At 32.1% G+C, this 22,665-nt stretch overlaps 1 protein-coding gene across 1 annotated transcript in view; it reads left to right on the top strand.

Moving 5' to 3' along the window:
• Positions 1-22,665, top strand: part of Suco (SUN domain containing ossification factor) — a 66,535-nt gene that overhangs the window by 16,154 nt on the left and 27,716 nt on the right. Inside the window, 16 exon segments of the mRNA XM_047520374.1 lie at positions 3,073-3,187; positions 4,712-4,822; positions 6,900-6,954; positions 6,957-7,053; positions 8,709-8,832; positions 8,834-8,847; positions 9,066-9,219; positions 11,395-11,518; positions 12,319-12,443; positions 12,904-12,970; positions 16,052-16,160; positions 18,078-18,183; positions 20,127-20,147; positions 20,348-20,403; positions 20,841-20,932; positions 21,679-21,744. Of these exon segments, the coding sequence (XP_047376330.1) occupies positions 3,073-3,187; positions 4,712-4,822; positions 6,900-6,954; positions 6,957-7,053; positions 8,709-8,832; positions 8,834-8,847; positions 9,066-9,219; positions 11,395-11,518; positions 12,319-12,443; positions 12,904-12,970; positions 16,052-16,160; positions 18,078-18,183; positions 20,127-20,147; positions 20,348-20,403; positions 20,841-20,932; positions 21,679-21,744 (1,436 nt within the window).

Raw genomic sequence — 22,665 nt, 5'->3', positions numbered from 1 at the left:
AGTCTGGCTATTGTGAATTGAGCAGCTATGAACATTGATGTGGCTGTATCTCTGTAGTATGCTGATTTTAAGTTCTTTGGGTATAGGACGAGGAGTGGGATAGCTGGGTCAAATGGTAGGTCCATTCTAAGTTTTCTAAGGAATCTCCACACTGCTTTCCAGAGTGACTGCACTAATTTGCAGTCCCATCAGCAATGTATGAGTGTACCTTTTTCCCCACATCCTCGCCAACACCTATTGTTGTTTGTATTCTTGATAATCACCATTCTAATTGGGGTGAGATGGAATCTTAGTGTAGTTTTGATTTACATTTCTCTTATTACTAAAGATGGTGAACATTTTTTCATATGTGTGTTGATTGCTTGTAGATGTTTTTTGAAGTTCTTTATTGTTATTAGTTGATGAAAGATTTTTTCTTATGTGGAATGTTAGGATTCTCTTATAGATACCATTCAGGAGCCTAATTGATACCCTTGAGGACAATCTTATATAGCTTTAAATCTTCTGTGGAGATTCTTTTTTTTTAAACCTAAACAAATGAACAAAAACAAGCCCCCCCCCGCAAAAACAAAACAAAACAAAACAAAAAAACCCACAATGGTACCAATGGTACTTGCTTTGATTAACATCTATCCTTAAATAGAAATTGGACAAAAAATTGATAAATATCAAGTTATTTTTCTCAGGGAAAATTGCTAAGTTGCCCTTTCCAGTAGGGATACCTCTAAAATACCTGGAGTAATGGCAATAATTAAATGTTTATTTCTAAAAACTCAGATTTTGCTTTTGAACTACATGTATAGTACTCCCTTCTTATACATAGGGGATATGGTTCAAAACTCTCCAGTGGATGCCTGAAACTGGATAGTTTTGAATAGAACAGTTGTAACAACATACTATAATAAAATTTATGTAAATGTGATTTCTCTCAAAATATCTTAACTGTACTTTCACCTGTTTGCTTAAAGGAAGCTTACAGCTTTTCTTGGGCATGTCCAAGATTGCTGGCATCATTACTCTTGCATTTTGGGGCCATTATTAAATAAGATAAGCGTTCTTTGAACCCAAGCACTGAATTCCCGTCACAGTGGATCTGATTGACTCAGAAGACTACTAAGTGACTGATGGGCAGGTAGAGTATATAGATGAGTACTATAGACGGAGGGATGATTCACATTCTGGGTGGACACACTGATATCAACTTATGCTACTCAGAATGTTGTGTAATTTAAAACTCATGAACTATTTCTGGAATTTTCCATTTGATATTTCTGGACTGCAGTTAACTGTGGGTAACATACTGCCAAAAGTGAAACAACAGATGAGGACTACTGTATTTTAAAATGATACTATATGTACAAATCTTGTGTCCTATTAATATTGTAAATATTATAGTATAAAAAATTCAGTAAAAATTTAAAATTTTATTTCCCTTACCACACATTCACCAAGTTTTTTCCCTGGATGTAGGCAACGTGGTACTTTAAAAAAAAGATTCTTCCAGAGAAACTTATGTACGTACAAATGTACACATTGTAGCATTTCACTATATTAATGTGTGGCTTACTCTTTCCCTTTGTTATTTTTAGTTTTAATTTGTTCATAGTTTTAAAAGTTGTAGTTCTAAAAGTAAAAGGTCTGATTCCGAGCCCTCTACATTTCTCTCTCATCTCAGTACCACATGCTGTAATTATTATTGTTTCTTGTAGGTTCTAGTTCCCTCATATCAGAATCTTCTTGACTATATCTGGCTTGCTTTTTATAACATTTCCCTTTATATCTTCAGTCTGTGGTTTTTAAAATTTCCTTATATATTACCATTTTGAATTGTGTGACATTGACATTTTTTCTGAGTAAAACAACTTTCAAGTACTGGCAATTTCAAACAGTTTTTTGTAGTAGAAGATTTCTTGCTGTTTGTATCTTGATATTTTATTGTTCCTGTTGTAAATGGAGACTTTCTTATATTACACTTTATAATTGATGGTAATGTTTGTACTGAGAGTTTGTTAGTGTATTAATTCTGTACATTTAGAACTTCCTTAAGTATGAGAGTGTTTTGAATTTTCCACTTCTATAAATTCATTATCTGCAACTAATGCAGATAAACTCATTATTTGTAATTCATAATAATTTTACCCTATACCTTTCCATTTTACATCCCTTTTATTCTTGTACTATGTAATACTAGTGATGATGAATATTCTTGTCTTGTTTTAGAGCTGTATAGGTGCATTTTTAGGTTTCTTCACTAAATATTATATTGACTTTTAGGATTATGTATTATGCATATTTCCCATCTTAAATATATATTTATTATTGATTTAAAGACTTGATGGATATACAGGAGTGGATTTATCACAAGACATTTTTATCACAAGACATTCTCCTTGATATACATGGCAAACTAAATAAACAGATTTTATTATATCAAACCAGTTTTGAATATCAGAGCTAAACTACTTGATCCAGCAATGGTATATTCCTTCTTTGGTATATTCCCAGAGACTTTTTAATTGTTTTCTTTAGAAGTTTTGCATTTTATTTCATAGGTACTGTAAATGTGTAGTATTCTGTGTGCACTATTAAATTTCAAAACACTGTTCTCTATGTAAAATTAATTTGTAAGCGTTCCTTCTATGATTTGAAACAGTTTAGATAACTTTTAGAGTTATGTGTTCTTAAATATCTGGCAGAATTTAGAATAATATTGGCACCTGGTACTTTCTGAGTAGGTTAATTCTTTGATAACTTTCTCTGTTCCTTCCTTGATAGGATGATAATTATCAGATATTGCTTCTGTAAAGTCTTCTTTTGTACCTTCATAGGATTCGTGGCATGTTACTTGGGATGTTGATAATACTATTCGTATTTTTCCTAGGGCATTAAATATCATCTTTAAATTGTTGAGATCTTAAGGGTGTTGGGATAGGAACCTATTTATTGCCTTAAATTTACCCTACATAGGGACTATTGTTAACTTCATGTGGATTTAATTTTTCCTTTTCTCTCTCTCTCTCTTTTTTTTTTTTTTGTCGTTGTTGATGTTGCTTTTGTTGAATGTTTTTCCAGGCTTCCCAGCTGGCATGTATGTTGTAAAGAGAGTTCTTCAGCTTCAGCGTCATCATACTACTCTCAAGATGACAATTGTGCACTAGAAAATGAAGATGTACAATTCCAGAAAAAGGTACTTTAAGTAAAGTTGACATTATAATTTGTGTGTTCAGCTAAGACTGCCTCCAAACATTTTAAATTACGGTAGCTCAGAGATATTTATGTATATTTGTTGCTTGTATTTGGAATTTCATAAACATCCTTGGTCCTATAGTAAGGAGAAAAAATACTGCATGTTCAGAGAACTGAAAACTAGTGTTCTCTCTTTACTGCCCTAAATACTAAAAGGTTTTATAAAGACACCCCAATCTTATAAATGAAAAACTGTCAGAAATAAGTATAACAAGACAATTTGAAGTTGGTAACTTTGTAGTTTCTTTTCTGTAGTTAGGGGTACAGTGAATAGATAGAATCAAAAAAAAACCCTTATGGTCTTGAAATCACTTATTGTTTCATTAAATGATAAAAGATGAATATTGACTATTTGACTTTTGCCTCAACTTCAGTGTATTTATTTTAAATTTATACTAACTACTGAATATTCATGTTTACATATCATTCTTTTCCCCGAAGGAACTACAGTTGACTGTTTCTCATGAAATGTTCAGGTTTTTTCTGTTATATAGATATATCTTTATATGTGCACAAAGCTAGTATTTTTATTTCCATTAAAGTGTCGTGTAAATGTTCTGCAAATTGACTTGCATCCTCCTTCACATGTCACCTTTTCATGTTGACATGTTCTTCTGAATGACTGCATTTTCATTCTGTCACACAGGTAGACCATACTCTATTAATCATTTCCTTACTGATGGGTTTCTGCATTGTTGCCCAGCCATATGTGCATGTGTGCACTCATGCACAGTGCTTGTGTCTGTCAACACACAGATTTACAGTTACATTTACATGCCTAGGGCCTTTTTGGCATGATATTTGAAACATATTAAGTTTTTGAATTATGTAGAATGTATTTCTGGATGAACATTTAAAATTTTGAAGACTTTCTAAGTACTTCTCAAAAGAAACTATAATTTTACTCTTTTTCCCACAGTCTTATAAGACTTAAGACTAATTTCTTAATGATGGAATATTTATAGACAAAATATCATAAAAATGAATTTAATCACAGCACTGAGGGGGGGAAACATACTCTTACAGCAAACATTTAGATATTTGTGCCAAATTGACTCAGATAATCAGAGGTGAGTATGAGCTTTTACCTTTTTGAAATTCATACTGCAGAGAATACATTTAAAGACATAAAGGTATTGGAAGTCCTAACTTGAATGTGAGTAAAAAGAGAGACAAAAAGCTATAGGTGCATACATTTGTCAGGTATTTCTGTTACTATGTGCCTAACCGCACTGGGTGGTAGGACTAAAGTGCTTATCAAGCAATCAAGTGAGGGTCTTCAACTCATGTATTGTACATTTTAAGTGTATTGGCGAGACGGGGGATACAGGAATGTACACAGCAGTGTCAAATGCATACAAGGCAGTCTTTTGGTTTAGCATATAGAAAGGGATGGTCTTTGATATGCATTAGGACTGTTGAATGAAGCAATCTTATCAGTCTGTTTTTCTTTGTTGTGTGATAGGATGAAAGAGAGGGACCTACAAATGCAGAATTATTGGGAAAATTGGGTTCAAATTTACCCATTCCTCCAGAAGAAAATAAATTCAAAGATGACTATATTGTGGATGTACAAGTAAGCCATGTTGCTTTGATTTTTAATAATATGCCTATTCAGAAGATAATGTACCTCTGGTCACCATATTTATAGTGTTATTTTTTTCATTTCGAAGTACTGTGTAATGGAACTTAATGTTACTTAACTGCTAATAATACTGCTTTTGAGAAAATGAAGTTTACAGATTTAATAAATGTGACTAGTCTCTTTGAAGTAGAAGTTTGAGTATAATTCCTCATTTCTTCTTAGGCTCCATATTGGTTCATTATAATATGTCTATAGTGTCTTTTCAGATTTTCATATATCATATTTTTTTCCTAAACTGCTTCATTTACTACAAAAGAAAGTAATTGTGTATAGAACATAGTATTTTGACACCCATGTTTTCATTTATGTGGAATATGAACAAAATGTTTTAGATTGTGTTTTTCTCATTTTATCTCATTGAGTAATCCATTCCATTCCATCAGACTTTATGAAAGATATTAAAGCTGGAGTGAACACACTGTAGGCCTATCAGAATTTCGAGGCAGCTGGAAATTACTTAGTATCAGTAATGGTTGTAGGAACCAGGACTGTTTGTTCTGAAGGCGGAAGGACTCAGGAAAAACTCTCATATTTAAAAAAGGAATACTTTCAACTCAGAATGTGGGAAAATTCCTTTTTGTTAATATTAACCAGGGCTCTTAAAATTTACTGGGTTATATAAAGGAGATAAGTGAGTTACAATTTATTGGATTTTGGAAGACATTGACAAAGGTTTGTGAAAAGGAGTAAGAGAAAAAGTGTTACTTGTAGCCCTTCCATTTGTATGACTGTCCTCAACAGTCTTGCCATTATTGGTTTTCTGGAGTCTTTATCATGATGTGCTCTTACCCAAATACTTTGAAATCTTCTGTACCTGTTCTATTTAAGTACAATAGTTGTTACCCACATGTGACTTTTGTGCACTTGAAATGTGACTAGTTCGTATTGAGATTTACTAAAGCTTAAAAAATACACATTGAATTTTGAAGGCTTAGGTTGGAAAAAAAGAATGTGAAATATCTCATTTTTAAAATACTGAATGCATGTTGAAATGATAATCAATGTTTGATATTAATGTAATAGTCCTTTTTTCAACTGTAAATTGCAAAACCATTTGTATTCCTTTGAATTTTTCCTTGTAATTACCCAAATGATTATACTTTGTATTCTCCTGACTCTGTCTTGTGTTTTCCTCCTGTACTTTCCTTTTCTTAAAGACCAATATCTTCTAATCCTTTTTAGTCCATAGTTTTCTTTTCCTTGAATTGAGTATGCATTCCTCATTTGTTAATCACTTATCGAGCATTTGAAGCAAACTGTGCTAGATACTTTAATGCTGGGAATGTGAATATCAAGAGAGTATGGTCCTTACACAGGCATTTACGGTATAGTTGAAGAAGAGGGAGAATAAATAATGGCACTTGAGATCTTGCAGATACTGTGGTAAAGACTCTACAGGAAACAGTGGTAGTATGAGCAAAGGAAAGGCTAATTCTTTTTAGGGTGGGGGTAGGAGAAGAAGTGCTGTAGAAGTTTTCAAATATGATCAGGTAGTGGGTATATTTCAGATTTTGTTTTGGACTGGTGGTTGACCTAAGGCATTTAGGACTGTGAAGGAACAGCAAGAATCATTTGTTGCTTTGTAATGTTATTTGTGTAGTCACATTGTTGTTTATTGATAAGACACTAGTTATTAAACTGCTTGGGGACAAGAACTTTTTGTTTTAATGTTTTGTATGTTTAAAAATGATTTTTTAGTTGTTGCTAGCATTCATTAATTACAGTTAAGAGGAAATATTTGTAGGTCCTAATGGAAATTGGAAGTAGGAACAGAGAAAGAGATAAGCTCTTTATACTCGTTTATGAAAATGTGTGGTGTTGAACCCGTATTTTAATATAAAATATATTCCATAGTGTTGTAATGTTGGAAGAATTATTTTTATAAAAGTACTTTTTTAGTGAACACCTACATGGTTATTTTTTTGCTTTTTGTTTCTGTACACTCTTGTCCAGCAAAAGAGATAATTTATTAATCTCAACATTTAATGTAACTGGCTTTTTTAAACAGCATACAGAGTCAGGAAAGTTAAACCCACCTGTGGTTGAGACACTCCCTGCAGTTGATTACATGAAGATACTTCCAGTTCAGTTGGGAACAGTGAAGACGCTGAAAATATTTCCAGCTCATCTACCTCAGAAATCACTCCAGTCTCAAAGCTTGAGTAAGTCATTGTAAAGAAGAAAAGAAAAATCTCCTTAGTTAATTTAGAAAGGTCATTTAATAGGATATGGCAACTTGATACTCCAGTTTGAAGTTTAGACTGTTTAGCAGAATGAATTTTTAATACCTGTGTTTTGTGTTTGTTTTGAATATAACTATTTATAATAAATTTGTTTATTTGGTTGCATAATGCAGTGAAGTAGATTAGATTCCAGCCATGAAACCTCCACGTAATGTAGGCAAAGTGAGGTTATACTTAGGAAACACAGTGCTTATTAAATACTCAGAATATTTAAGCATAAGTGATCCTTAATTTAAACATCAGTTATATATTATATTCCTTCTAACTCCTTCCAGCAGTACTCCAAGAACAATACACAATGCCCTTCTCTTTATACTTCATTAAGCATTTTCTTTATCAAATCAATTGATATTGAGGAATGTCTGAAACATAGTAAGAATAAACTTTTCAGATAATATTATTATCATCATCATCACTACTATTTTTTGTTGCAGGCACTTTAAAAATACCCATCTTCTGACTGGGTGCAGTGGTGCTTGGGAGGCTGAGGCAGGAGGATCAAGAGTTTAAAGCCAGTAACTTAGTGAGGCACTTAGCAACTCAGCAATACTCTGCCTCTACATTAAATACAAAAAGGGCTGGGGATGTGGCTCAGTGGTTGAGTGCCCCTGGGTTCAGTCCCTAGTACCAAAAAAAAAAAAAAACACCTGTCTTCCTCAGGAATGCAAGGGACAGGCCCAGGGAGTTGTACACAGAGAGATGTTACAGTTATTGTTTAGTGACTTTCCCCAGTAAGGCACAAGGGAACAGAAAACATGTTGAGAAATAGAACATTTACATAAATTCTCAAATTAAGAACTTTAAGTTCTTAATTCAGAAACAACTTTAGGCTAGATAGCGTGTGCCTGAATAGTGCATCCTCTTTTTCTGATGTATTGGGCATGACTCTAGTGAAATGGAGATGAGGCAGGAGAAATATTAGGGTATATATTTTTAAAGTGAAATTCTAAAAATGCCTTAGAACTCTAGTGAACTATCTTGAGTTAATAGATGATTTTGATAGTGTAGGCTAATGTTAGTAGAATTAATACAGTAACAGGAAATGTTAGTAGAATTAACATACTGAACGGGCAAATTTAACTTGAAAGAGAAAACATTTAGAGTAAATAATTTTTAAAATATTTTTGTTTGATGGCTGGTACTGGGGATTGAACTCAGGGGCACTTGACCACTAAGCCACATCCCCAGCCCCATTTTGTGTTTTATTTAGAAGCAGGGTCTCACTGAGTTGCTTAATGCCTCACTTTTGCTGAGGCTGGCTTTGAACTCACCATCCTCCTGCTTTAACCTCCCAAGCCCTGCTGGCATTACAGGTGTGAAAGTCTTATTTTTTATAACACCAAATACTAACCTGTAATGTTTTGCTTTAAAATTAGGTAACTAGTTTTTTAAGTTGGGAACATTTATTAGTAGTTGATGTTACATGACTTAAATCAATTCTTGGAAACATTCTGCAGAACTGTAAAGTTCTTTTTTCACATTAGATTATGTTTTGGGGTTCACTTGTAGCTTTTTTAACTTACTTTCGTTAGGTTCATTAAATTACTAAATTGTCCTGGTTGGTGTTCTTACAGTGAAATAGACAAAGCTGGTACTAACCCTATAGCCAAGGCAAGTGAAACCGAGCAGTCTGAAACCGACTGTGAAGTTGGTGAGGCCCTGGATGCAGATGCAACAGCGGAACAGCCTTCCTTTGTCAGGTCCACCTGAAAGGTAGGCATGAGCATTTGTTTGCCTTGGTATGACTGTAATGATGACAGTGCTATGTCTGAATGGACTTTGGTGCATGTTTACTTTTACTTTATGACTGAAAGAGAGCTGATATCTTTGTGTTCTTTTCTTGGTTTGAATGCGGTAATTATAGCAATTTCGATTGTTTAAAACTGGTTATCCATATATATATATTTTGTTTGTTTGTTTGTTTCAAATAGCCTTGTTGGCCAACACATAGAAAATGTGTCATCTTCACATGGCAAAGGAAAAATAACAAAATCGGAATTTGAATCAAAAGTTTCACCAAAAGAACAGGGTAGCGATGATCCAAAATCTCCATTAAGTGCTTCAGATAATTTAAAAACGAGGTTGGTATATAACTTTCACTATCTCTTACTTTATTACAAAGTGTATTCTTGTTATTAGCCACTCTTGTAGTAATTTGCTAACCATAATTTGTTTCAAATTAGGGAGATCAAGTAGTTAATGACAGTTGTGGAGCGGAACAGGAACTGTGCTTCCTGAGAGCAAGTGGTTATTTCATGGTGCTACTTCTAGTACAGTTGTTTTTTTTTTTTTTTTTGCCGTTCTGGGGATTGAACCTAGGGGCACTCTACCACCAAACTATATCCCCAACCCTTCTTTTTTAAGAAGGAGTTTTGCTAAGTTGCTCAGGCTGGCCTCAAACTTGGAATCCTCCTGTCCCAACCTCCTGCATAGCTATGTTTGAAGGCTTTTGCCACCATGCCTGGCTCCAGTACGGTATTTATACATTAAGTTATTCTGTGTGTGGACTCTGGTTATGTATAATTAAATGATTTTTCTGCCACCATCAACTCTTTGTTGCCATGTACATAAAGACCTTATTAACCAGTTTCTCAGAGAGCTATTATAAGTTATAGCTATTAAATTTAAGAATCTTCAGCCAGGCATGGTGGCATATACCTATAATCCCAACCACTCAGGAGGCTGAGGCAGGAGGATTGCAAGATCCAGGATTGCAAGATTCAACAACTTAGCAACTTGCCCTAAGAAATTTAGCGAGATCCTGTCTCACAAATAAAAAAGGTTAGGGATGTGGCTCAGTGATAAAGCACCCCCAGGGTTCAATCCCTGGAACCAAAAAAAATTGAGAATCTTCAGAATGGTCAGTTAACACAATAACAAAAGGTTAAACAAACTATATTCTTCAACTAGAATTATTTTCAAGAGACATATTACTTTTTGTTATTTATATGCAAAGTACAGTTAGACCAACTACGTTTCAGAATACTCTTCTTAGAATAAGAGAGTTTATCACAGTGGAGCCAGTTTTCTTTTTCCTTCTGAGATCTCCATGACTTCAGTTACAGGCCAGTATAACATTTCTTTAAGAAGTGTGAAGATGAGGCTCCCCTCAGGTGAGAAAGAACTAAGTAAAAGAGAAGATTTCTTCATAAACTTAAAACAAATGCAGTTAAAGAGCAATTCAAACGTTGCACATCCCATCTTTTTAATTTCAGGCATTCTTTTTTCCACCTTATCTTTTCATAAATTTTCAGTGAATTTGCATTTACAACTTACTATACTTCACCTGAAGACTTCCAGGTATAAAGGATTGAATAACAAACAGCTATAATATCCATTGTTCAGTTTAAAAAAAAAAAAAAAAAAAGTCACAGATCATATGCCCTTTCCAGTTAAAATCCTTCTAGTCTGATGGAACCACTATCTTGAATTTGTTGGATTTTTGAAATTTTATTTTAGAGCTTTCTAATCAGCCATAAACAGTACATATTATTTTTTGGCATATTTTGAAATAATATAGAACATCATTCTTGCCCTAAGTAGCATTTTATTTAACACGATTTTTGAGATTCAATCTTTTATTGATTTGTGCACATTCTTAGGAGTTGGCAGTGACCCTTTGTTGGCTGAATGTGTTGCACATACTTCTCTCAGTCTGTGGCTTATTGTTTCATGTAATTTATGGTCTTAAGATGTTTTTAAATTCTTAAATTTTTGATCTAGTCAAATGTGTCAGCTTTTAAAAAATGCATTCTGCATCATGTGAAATATTTTTACCAACCTGAATCAAAAAGATGTTTTCTCTACTTTTAAATTGTGAAATCTTTTTTTTTTTAATTTAGATTTTTGTCTTAAAATTTTTGGACTAGAAGGTGCTTGTTATAAATTTTGTAGAAACTATATACTACATCTGATAGTAGCTTCCTTTAATGAGTGTTTTAGCTTGGATTTTAAGATATATGCACACTGGTATAAATTTATTTCTACAGTTTGTGTGTAATTGCTCAGGATATATTACAGTTTTATAAAAGAAAAAAACCTATGCTTATATCACTAACATGTGAAGGAATACATCTTATGGTACTTAGAAATAATTACAGTTCTTTCAAGAGAAATTCAGCTTTTAAATAAACACAAACTTTTCTATTGGGGCATTCATTATAAAGTTAGGCCTTTGACAGAAACATTTGTTTTTTCTTTGTATTTATTAATCTAGTCTTTGAAGGTTGAAGTCTGTTTATATTTTGATATTTCTTATAGAGTTCTGATTATACAAAACCAGGAGAAACTGACCCTACATCTGTAGCAAATCCCAAAGATCCAGAAGATATACCAACATTTGATGAATGGAAGAAGAAAGTTATGGAAGTAGAAAAAGAAAAAAGTAAGGAATAACTGAAATTCTTTTGTTTTAAATATGCTTTTTTCTTTTTAATTGGCAAAATAAAACATTTTTGAAAACATTTTAAAGGAGAAATTTACAAAATTGCTGCTACCATGTCATTTCCCTGAGTACAACTATGAACAGTGTTAATCTTAATTAAAATCCATTCTTGTAAATTATTAACTGAGGATTAAATAAGATAAGGAACAGTGATTTTCATCTCAATTTTCAAGAGAAAAATCGAGACATAGGAAGTTCAGAGTGAGAAAACTTTAAACCATGTATGCAAAGTATTACTTTTACTTTTTTTTCCCCTTGCTTTTGTAGATTAAATCTCAGTTAAAAATTGTTACATCCTCAGTAGAATAAAATATATATGCCAGAAGCTTTATTCTGATGGACATACTTCATTTTCTTTTTCTTTTTTTAAAATATTTTTATTAGTCATTGATGAACCTAAAACATATTTATTTGTATGTGGTTCTGAGAATCCAACCCAGTGCCTCATACATGCTAGGCAAGTGCTGTATCACTGATCCACAATCCTAGCCCATTTTCTGAGTTATATTATTTAGAGATAAATCAAGTAACACACAGATTTTGTAGTTAATTTGTTTACTGCTGTTATTTTTTAAAGCTATTGGGACATTTTAAAGCTATTTTGAATTTCTTAAGGATTCTTTTAAGCATTAAAACCTGTCCTCTAGAAGACAGTCTATTTCTTTGAGATCATTGTATTGGCTGGGGGTGTTTTCATTCATAATCATCATATATATGTTTCTAATAAGGTTTGTCCATAGGTCAGTCATTGCATCCATCTTCCAATGGAGGGCCACATGCCACCAAAAAAGTCCAGAAAAACCGAAATAATTATGCCTCAGTAGAATGTGGTGCCAAAATTTTGGCAGCTAATCCAGAAGCCAAGGTACTTAAGTATAAATTTTCTTTTTTATAAATATAAAAGACTCCTCACTTTATTAATAAAATAATAGGCATTAGTATTAGTATGCTGGGGACTACATTTTAGTGAGAACTTTTTCCCTGATTCACTAATAATGTAGGATTATGCCTTCTATGAATTATTAGTTGTATTTTAACTTTATGAAATTTTAACTATATGAAATTTTAAAAGAAAATAACTAATTTATTTTTCCTTTGTAGTAATAGACATTGAATTTTAAATGGTTTGTTATAAATATAATGCTATGGCCTTAACTAGTAAATTTTAGTCAGTTTTATGCTTTTCCTTCCCAAATGTGTGTTTCAGTCTTAGGTATATTGTGAGATCTAAAAATGTACAAACACCAGAACACTTTAGAGTTGAAATACTTTTTTGAAATGATTTTTCCTTCAGTAATATATTCCCTTTCCCTATTTTGAAATAGAGCACATCTGCTATTCTCATAGAAAATATGGACCTTTATATGTTGAATCCTTGCAGCACTAAAATTTTGGTAAGGAATACAAAATTTTTAAAAGTAACTTCTATATATGTTAATCTTTTTTATCAAGGTTAAATCGACTTATAATCTTACTTTAATAAATATTTATGATTAGTGTTGGTACTGTCAAATTTGAGGACAAAATGCCTTTCCTTTTAAGGAGGTGGAAAAAAAAGCAAACAGTGACAGATTTGGTTAAACAGTTAAGAACTGGTATAAAATGTATTGCTGAAAGGGTATTAGAAGATGTGTAGCTGCAAGGGGGCTAGCTTCTTGGAAGAGGAATGATTCATAGGAAATGGCAGATCAAAGAGTCACAGTGCTTTAAAAGAAGCATATTTCTTCTGAGTGACTACATAGAAGCAAAATATTATCTTCAGCGTTTGAGAAGTGTCTCCTAAAATTAAATACATATATATACACACACATCATTCATTCATTCATTTTAATAGATCAGAATTATGGTGGTTATTTTCCTCAAGTAGGAAAATGAGCCAAACTCAGAAAGTCAAGGGTTGTAGTTTGTCTCACATGGAAGGTAGAGAGAAAAAAGCCAGGAAAAAACAAGTGGGGAGCTTGGTGGGGCTGACATTAAAATAGAAGGAAGATTAGTAGAAGAAGGGACAGGGGGGAGAGGAGAGAAAGTAGAGGGGGGAAGTACTGGGAAACAAAATTGACCAAATTAAATTTTTTGTGTGTGTGCTACAAATACGTCACAGGGAATCACACTATTATATAAAATTATAATGCACCAATTAAATCATTTTTATGGTTTTACTGAGATTTAACTAGGCCCCATTTGTTGGATATTTGGGTTGTTTATGATCTTTTGCAAGCAGTATTAGTGAGCTTATGCATACACTGTCTTAATACTTGTTTGAAAATAATTGGGAAGATTTTTAAACTGATTTCTTTCTTCTTGCACTTTTTATTTTTTTGGGGAGGTACCAGGGATTGAACTCAGGGGCACTCAACTACTGGCCACGTCCCCAGCCCTATTTTGTATTTTTATTTAGAGATAGTAGCTTGCTTTTGCTGAGGCTGACTTTGAACTTGGATCCTCCTATCTCAGCCTCCCAGGAGCCACTGGGATACAGGAATGGTCCACCGTGCCCTGCCTTAATTGTATCTTAAATTTTGATTCATGGTGTTTTATCAAGGTTCTTGGTATAGTCAAATCTGTAAATTTAATGATCTTTTAAAATTCCTGATTCATAAATAGTTAAATATATTGAAATTGTTTAACATTAATTTCATACAAAGTTCTACTGATTTCATACTGTGTTCTGTTTCTAAGAAAACATGTGAGATGAGGATAAAGATATATTGAAAGGCATTTTAAAATCAATTTTAATGCAGAGTAATTTCTTTTATATTACTGTTTACATACTTTGAGGCTATTTATTGGTTGCATACAAATTTTAGAATTCTTTTGTGTTCCAAGTGAATCAAAATTGTACTTGGTCATGTGTTTATCTGAATGCTTATTTTTTATGTGTCTTCCTAAAAATGAGGAACATTGTATGTAAAAAATAAATAAGAAGCAGAAGACAATTCTTTTTGTTTTCTTCTCAGTATAGATTTATTTTACCCATTGTAAATAATAAAAGTCTGAATCTGATTTCCATTTGCTCTTCCTTCATCATATGATATTATGGTGCTGTGGAAAATGTTCCAGTTCTAGAGCCAAATACATGGTTTATTAAAGGAAAATAAAATACTAAATGTCACAAGTATTTCTCTTCCCCAAGTACCATGCTATGTGCAGTTTTATTTTATGCATATGGAGTCATATTTGTACTCTCTTCATTAGCAGTAATATTTATGGCATCTTTCCATGTCAGTCAGTCTCTAGCATCATTCAGTACTGGGAATTGAACCCTAGGGCTTTGCACATGCTAAGCACATGCTCTGTGACTAAGCTATACTAGCATCACTTTAAAAAACAGCATAATTGAGATTTAGTTGACATATAGTGCAACATCTCAAAGTGTGTATTTTGATGAATTTTGACATTTATACATCTGTGAAAATATCACCACAGTAAAAATAATGAACACATTCATCACTCCCAAAAGTTTTCTCACATTTCTTACAATTTCTCCTTCTCAAACCATCTTTTCTCACAATTATAGGCCAGGCCTCTGTTACTATAAATTAGTTTACATTTTGTAGAAATGCATAATTTCTAACTGGTCTTAACGGATACTGGCTATTTCTTTGTCTGGGTAGACCATCATTTATGTTAATTTGTGTTAATCAATGAAACCATTCTGTGATATTGTTGTGCTATGGAAATTGTTCAGGTTTGGGAGCCAGATACATTGACTTATCCCACCTGCCTCTGCTCTTACAAACCTAATTTTGATCAGCAAAATATATATACAAGGACAGACATCTGGAGCCTTGTGATCTTAACCTATTAGGTTCATCTTCCCAGGTCTGGAACACATAAAAACTCAAGTTGAGTAAGAAATATACCATTTATGATAACTTTTTAAATAATATTGGTTTTTTTTTTAATTCTATCCTTTTGATGTAATAAATAGAGTACCAGAAAATATATGTATTGTATTACATATATATATATATACAGAAAAATATATAAAATGTATATAAGCTCTAGGTTATGATTTCCAACCTATTTTATTGTACCTGTGTTGATTTTGTTGACATATTCACAGAATTGAAAACTCATTGAGTTAGGATTTTATGAGGGTATTGCTAAATCAAGGCTTTGATACCTTTCAGACAGTGTATGTCAAATTATCCTCTAGACTAGTCAGTTTATGCAATCACTGACAGTTCATAGAAGTCATTCCTTCTCCAAGAATGTGTTTTGTCATTAAAAAATTTCTTAAAATATGATGGGATAAAATCAGTGTCTTGTTTTTATGGTTTTTTTCCCCCTACTACTGATATGCTTGGTAAAGAGGCATTCCCTTAAAGATAACTTGAATTATAAAACATACTCCTTCATTATGTTATACTAACTTTTAATGGATATCTAGTTTTATGAAAAATGTTATGCCATGTTTAATATGAACTAATATTTTAACTGTTTAAATAATTGTCTTGTGTTCTTTTTGAAGGTTTGTTATTGAACTTTGTGAGCCAATTCAAGTAAAACAGCTTGATATTGCAAATTATGAATTATTTTCTTCTACTCCTAAAGACTTTCTGGTTTCTATCAGTGACAGGTAAATTCTAGAGCTGGTTTCTATAGGGTCTGTGTTGGATCTCTGGAGTAAAAATTTTAAAATGGGTCACTTTTGACTCTAGTCATTTTGTTTTTAATGTCAGTTTGTAGTAATAGTTGTAGCTCTTCTTAATCACATTCCTTTTATTAGCTCATACAATGCTTACATCACAGCCAGATTATTCCCTTATAAGGTGAGGAAAAAGACTAGGGGAGTTTTAAGTAGCTCGCCCAGGCTGCATGGCTTGTTAATTGGAGAACCAAGACTCAAACCTAGGACTCTGTGACTTTAAAGACTTTACTTTGAATCATTATGCTCCATTGATTTCAAGAATTTCTTTAAATGTTTTTAGAGAGTATCTTTCTTTTATGTTTTTAAACCTTTTGTATATGGGGTTGGGGGTGAATACTGGGGATTGAACCCAGGACCTTGTACATTCTAGGCAGGTGCTTTACACTCAAATATTTCTGCAGTTCCTTTAAAAAAGGAAAGGAAAAAATAATTGAGACATAGTCTCACTGTGTTTCCCAGGCTAGCCTTGGACTTTTGATCCTCTTGCCTCAACTTCTCAAGTAGCTGGAATTACTGGCATGTTACATTGCACCCAGCTAAAACCTTTTTTATGTTTGTGTAATTAAAAGATGTAACTTTATAAAAAATTTGGAAAATAACAGCATTCTCTCACAAGCAAAGATAACTATTGTTAGCATTTTAACATATTCTTTTCAGTCTTTTCTATGCATTTATTTATTCTAAAAATATATTTACTTTTTACTTCTTACATCCCGAGAATATCTTTTCTTTTAAACATACTATTTTTAATGAGTACTAGTATTTTCCCCTCAGTGAAGGTAGCAATTCCATAAATACATTTGAGTGCCCATGATATGTAAGGTGCTATCATTTATTATTTATTCTTCTCTCATTGATCATTAAAGATTTTGCATGGCATTTCTTCCCTTACCTCACCCTCAGCATTGCATGTACACACTTTTTGAAATCAATCCTCAAAACCTTTTGGGAATTCTGTCTGTTGTTCTGCTCTTAAACTTGCTCACATTACTTCTTTTTCTCTAAACTGCAGTTTTATTATATGTCAGATGGACATATACAGCTCTTACAAAGTATGTTCTTTTTAAAGGGGAAAAGAGAGAAATTGAGCTGGGGATTCAGTTCAGTTGGTAGAGTGCTTGCTTTGCCTTGCACAAGGCCCTGGATTCAATCCCCAGTACCACACAAAAAAAAGAGAGAGAGAGAGAGAAAGAGAGAAATCATTATTTGAGGATTCTAAATGCTGCAAACAAAAAATACTTTTATACTTTTTATATTAGATTTCCTTTTAAAAGGTTCAGCTACTTAGGATGTCAAATTCAAATATTATACTAAGGGCTGGGGTTGTAGCTCAATGGTAGAGTGTTTGCCTAGCATGTGTGAGGCACTGGGTTTGATTCTCAGCACCTCATATAAATAAATGAATAAAATAAAGGTCTGTTAACATCTATGAAAAAAAATTTTTAAATATATATATATATTTTTTTTTTCTTTCCTGATTTGCTTTCTCTCATCAGTACTTCACATCATTACGCAGTATGTGAAGAGTCATGCCTCCTTCTTCTAAGACAAACTCTTTGCTACTTTCTGTTTTAAAACCTCAGACAACCCTCCCAAGCCCTAATAAGTGGTCATTGTCTGCTTTTGTCTTTCCTTGTCTTCCTTTCTATTTGTCAGTAGGGTGATCGATTTATGTATGTATGTATGTATGTATGTATGTATGTATGTATGTATGTATGTTACTCTTTTCTACTAAAAGAACCCATTAATTGTGTTGGGGGGAAAAGTATTTAAACTATATTATGTTTGTATATTCAACTAGAGAGGAAGAAAAAGTACAGGATATATTTATTTTGTGTTTTCTAGATATCCCACAAATAAATGGATTAAGCTGGGTACTTTTCATGGTAGAGATGAGCGGAATGTCCAGAGTTTCCCTTTAGATGAACAGATGTATGCAAAATATGTGAAGGTAATGTTTATGCATATAAGTTTGTGTTCTATAATGAAAATATTTGTGCTAGTCATATTTTATTTACTGCTGTATACCATTTAATAAAATAGTTTTACTTGGAAAATAGTTTTGTTTTATGAGACAAATGCTACTACATTCCTTTTGTATTACTGGAAACCCAGACCAACTTTCTATCTGTGGTCCTTAAAATATTTTAAGTCATGACTCTTAATTTCTTTTGACTCTATATAAAATGTCATCTTCAGAGTATTCTGTTTAGAAGTTCAAATCAATTGCTGTCACTAAAGTCTTCAAAGCAAATTTAATTTCTTTTTGGAATATGATTCTTAGATTATTTCAGTTTTAATAACCAATCATTTGACATCATTATGGCTTTTGCATTTTTGGTATATTCAAGTGAAACATTCTACGTGCAGACACCAGTTTCAAATAAAACTTGCTAACACAGTGTTCCCACTGCTTCCTCCAACAACTGATCAAGTAGAATCATCACACTTAAACTGGATTGGGACAAAATAGGGGATATTTCTTTTCCTTTCCTTTCCTTCCTGCCCCCTTTTCCTTTAAAATGGCCATACCTTAAAATACCATTGTGTTAATAATATGACCTTTGAATGGCAGCAGTTCTAATTCCTATCCTTTCTTCTTTAAATATGAGAACTTACACCTACTTAATTTTGTCTTCTGGGATTTTACTGTCTCTTTTTAAAACCTGTATCAAGTTGATGTCTATAAAATGGGTAAACTTGTAGTATTCCTAGTTTCAGTATAAAAGTTGCTAAATTCTATTTTGAAAATACAGTTGATATTTCCAGTTAATAATTTAAGAGTTCAGAAAAATGAACACTTTCAATTCTTTTTAAAATGAGTACTGAAATGATTATTTAATGACCTTCTTATATAACACACATTTTATGCTGTAAAAAAAATGTGAAAAATCATTTGCCAGGTGGTAGAATTATATTTAATTTTGGAAGTAAAGATGTTAAAAATGTTATCAGATTGTCTGAGAATCATTCTTTATAACATCTATTTTGTTAATAATAGAATAATTTATTGGTGGCATTAAAAGTACCACGTATAACTCCCTGCTTCATTCCCTGTATGACAGGAGACTACAGAGCATTTTGATGATTCATGTTACAAAAAATGTTTGATAGATATGTTTCAGGCAATCAAAATTTACTCTGATTCTCATTATATAGTTATACATGTTTATCTAATTTTCCCCTTATCCTAGAAAAACTAAACCCAATTCTACAAATTACTTTTTTAATAACTTATATTTTAAAAGTGACTTGATCTACATTGTGTACAACCATGGAAATGAAATGATGTACCCCATCTGTGTACAATGAATCAAATATAGTCTGTAAAAAATTAAAAAATAAATAATAAAAGAAAAAAAACTGAATTGATACATATGTTCTACTTCCATAAGTTATACTTGAAATAACAGAATATCTAATGCTTTTTCCCTAAAACGTCTTATATATGGTATTGTACAAGTAAAAAATAACATTTCATGATATACTAATCTATGTATCAATATGTAAATTCACCCGTAGATATATACATGATACATAGCTTTAATATTTGAAGTGACATAAGATAATATTTGTAGTAATATAAGACTTTTAGAGTATTAATCGTTTTATAATACTTTTAACAAAATAGCAGCAAAGGTTATTTAACTTGATCAGCTTAAAGTTAATTTTATTACTATGTAAGATTATAGTTTCTAGTTGTGATGGTAAAAATTTAAATCATTGCTTTGATTTCTGCAAAGAATTAAGAGTACTACAATGTTATCCATCACAGTACATTGCTTTCTATACTTTAATTATACAGTATGATTTACAAATACTTGCAGTTGCTTTATAGCATGTTATCTGGACTTTGGAACTGATTTCTTTTTCTTTTCCTTTCTCTTGCTTCAGATGTTCATCAAGTACATAAAGGTTAGCAACCTTCTCTTTTGCAATATTGAATAACAAGGCATGACATATTAATGCATTACAAAAAAATCAAAACTTTAAAAGTATTGATTTTGGGGAAATGAGGACTTTATATTTAGAAATGTTATAATGAAAAAACTGAGTGTATTGTTACTCTTAAAGGACTCTGCTGGCTTCCCATTTCATGTGCTTTTATTTTTTAGGTTGAGTTGGTATCACATTTTGGGTCAGAGCACTTTTGTCCATTAAGCCTTATAAGGTAAGGCAGAACAAAACACATTTACTAAGTGTTGTTTCTTTTTAAGTGATCTATAAAAATCTTATTATATTTAAAGCGAAGAAATAATTTTCTCATGAAAGTTATCATAGAAATAAAAACAGTTAACCTTTATCTTGAATGCGTTTTGGAAAAATGTCAAATTTGTTAAAAAATAAGCTTCATTTACATGCTTAATTTAGCTTGCTTGTTATTTTACCATGATGAAAAACTTGAACACTGTGTTTCTAAGTACCTAAAATAGATCAGTTTTCATTTTAATGGAAGTAATTGATGACTGAAATGTAAGAAATAGCCATTATTTTAGAACCCAAAAGTGGACTGTGAAACATTACCTGAGTTGCTGTTTATCATAGATTGTGAAGAGATGAGTCTTAATAACTTGTTTTAATGAAAAATTTTAATGAAATTGTTATTAGGGTATTTGGCACTAGCATGGTGGAAGAATATGAAGAAATTGCTGATTCCCAGTATCAGTCAGAACGTCAAGAACTGTTTGATGAGGACTATGGTAGGTGGTTTTAAATAGGTGACTATTAGGAATATCTTTTTACTTTTTATAATCTAACAGTCATGGGTGATGTTACTTAAATCAGTGACAGGTGTCACTAGTTTTTCTTTTTGTTTTAGCCCTAATAATTTTATCGTAAACCTGTCTTCTATTATGATTGCTTTATAAATCATGTTCTTTTCCAAGTTTATCAGTCAGTTGTTCCCTTTCAGAACATCAGTGCTATAAATTATGATTATATCTTTTTGCCAGGCCCATAACATGTTAAAATCACCAGGTAATTTAAACAGTTCAAATGATCATTAAGTCCTTTGATTTGCCCTGATCCTAAAGACTGAGACTTTAAGAAACACCTGAAGGTGTGAGAGTAGAGGAGAGTGCTTTGACCCCTCCAGTTCTGCTTTATCAATTCCTTATTTTAAGGTGTCTTAAACCATAACTTGAATAATGTAAATCTTCTCTTCTATCATTTTCCCATAAAAGAAAGTAAGGGTTGGTAAAATATATTGAAAACTCAAATGAAAGTCTTATAAAGAATGAAAATTTGGTAGGCATTACTACTATTTTCCTTGGCTTACATTGTTAATTGCCTTCTGAATCTCATTTTTGTTTTCTGAATGTTTAAGATATATAATCAGAATATTATGGAATGTTTTAAATGTCCATTTATTTTAGCAGAACATAATACTAGTTTTTAAATATGTAACTCATTCTCAGCATAATTACTTTCATTTTCTCTTTAACAGATTACCCATTGGATTATAATACTGTGGAGGATAAATCTTCAAAAAATCTTCTTGGTTCTGCTACAAGTGAGTATTTTGGGGTTTCTTATTTATTCTGTTAAAGTATTTCTTAATTTTTTTTTTTCATTCTGACATAGATCATTCTGTTCTGGTATAGTTTACGTTTTTTCTACTCTGAATTCTGAACTTTTAAGTTGAAATCGAAGACACTAGCTTTTGAAAAGTGGTTTAAAATAGGAGGAATGGACGAAAAGAAAGGAGATTTAAAAATGCAAGCATAGTAAAGGTATTTTTCTACTCAAGCACTTATTTTTAGGAAGATTCCTTGCTGTGGAGAAAGGGCTATGAATTTTGTGGGGGGGGGATCATTAGAGGTAGTGTGTCAGTGAGGTTCTAGTGAATGAGGAGGATTTGTTGATCTGTGGGTATGATTAGTTTCCTATTTAATTACAAAATATAAAGGCTGTTCATATTCATTTTAATAATAAGTAACAATAATTATTATTTTTTGTAAATCAGAGAAATGACTAAGATAACTAGTGGTTTAGACTGTTTCATTCCAAAATAAAATGAGGACCTAGTGATAGGCTGCCTAAGGAGATTACTGAAAGGCCTTTACCCAGATGGCATTTTATGTTATTGTTAGAATGTGGGTAGGTATAGTCTAATGTTAGTTTTGGTTATTCTTGAAGAGTATAAAACTAACTGGAAGGAGTTTTCTATTGGAGATTAATAATTGAATTTAATAAAAATAACTTTTAGTAAAATAGAGGACTAGCTCCTTTTTTACTCTTTAGCGAGCTGAGTGGCTTAAATACTCAACTTGGTGTCAACACTGACTTTAAAACTCTTTAGATACTCAATCACCAGTGCATATGTGTGGGTAGATATTTTACACAGCCGTGTGTATGTAGTTAGGGTCATTTTTCTTTCTTTTCATCTTTTTTCCTTTTCTTCCCATCTCTTCCTTCTCTTCCATGGAGGATT

Source organism: Sciurus carolinensis, chromosome 12, assembly GCF_902686445.1.
Source record: "Sciurus carolinensis chromosome 12, mSciCar1.2, whole genome shotgun sequence".
NCBI lineage: Eukaryota > Metazoa > Chordata > Mammalia > Rodentia > Sciuridae > Sciurus > Sciurus carolinensis.
The sequence above is the reverse complement of the archived record's forward strand: the minus strand, read 5'-3'. Positions and strand labels throughout refer to the sequence as shown.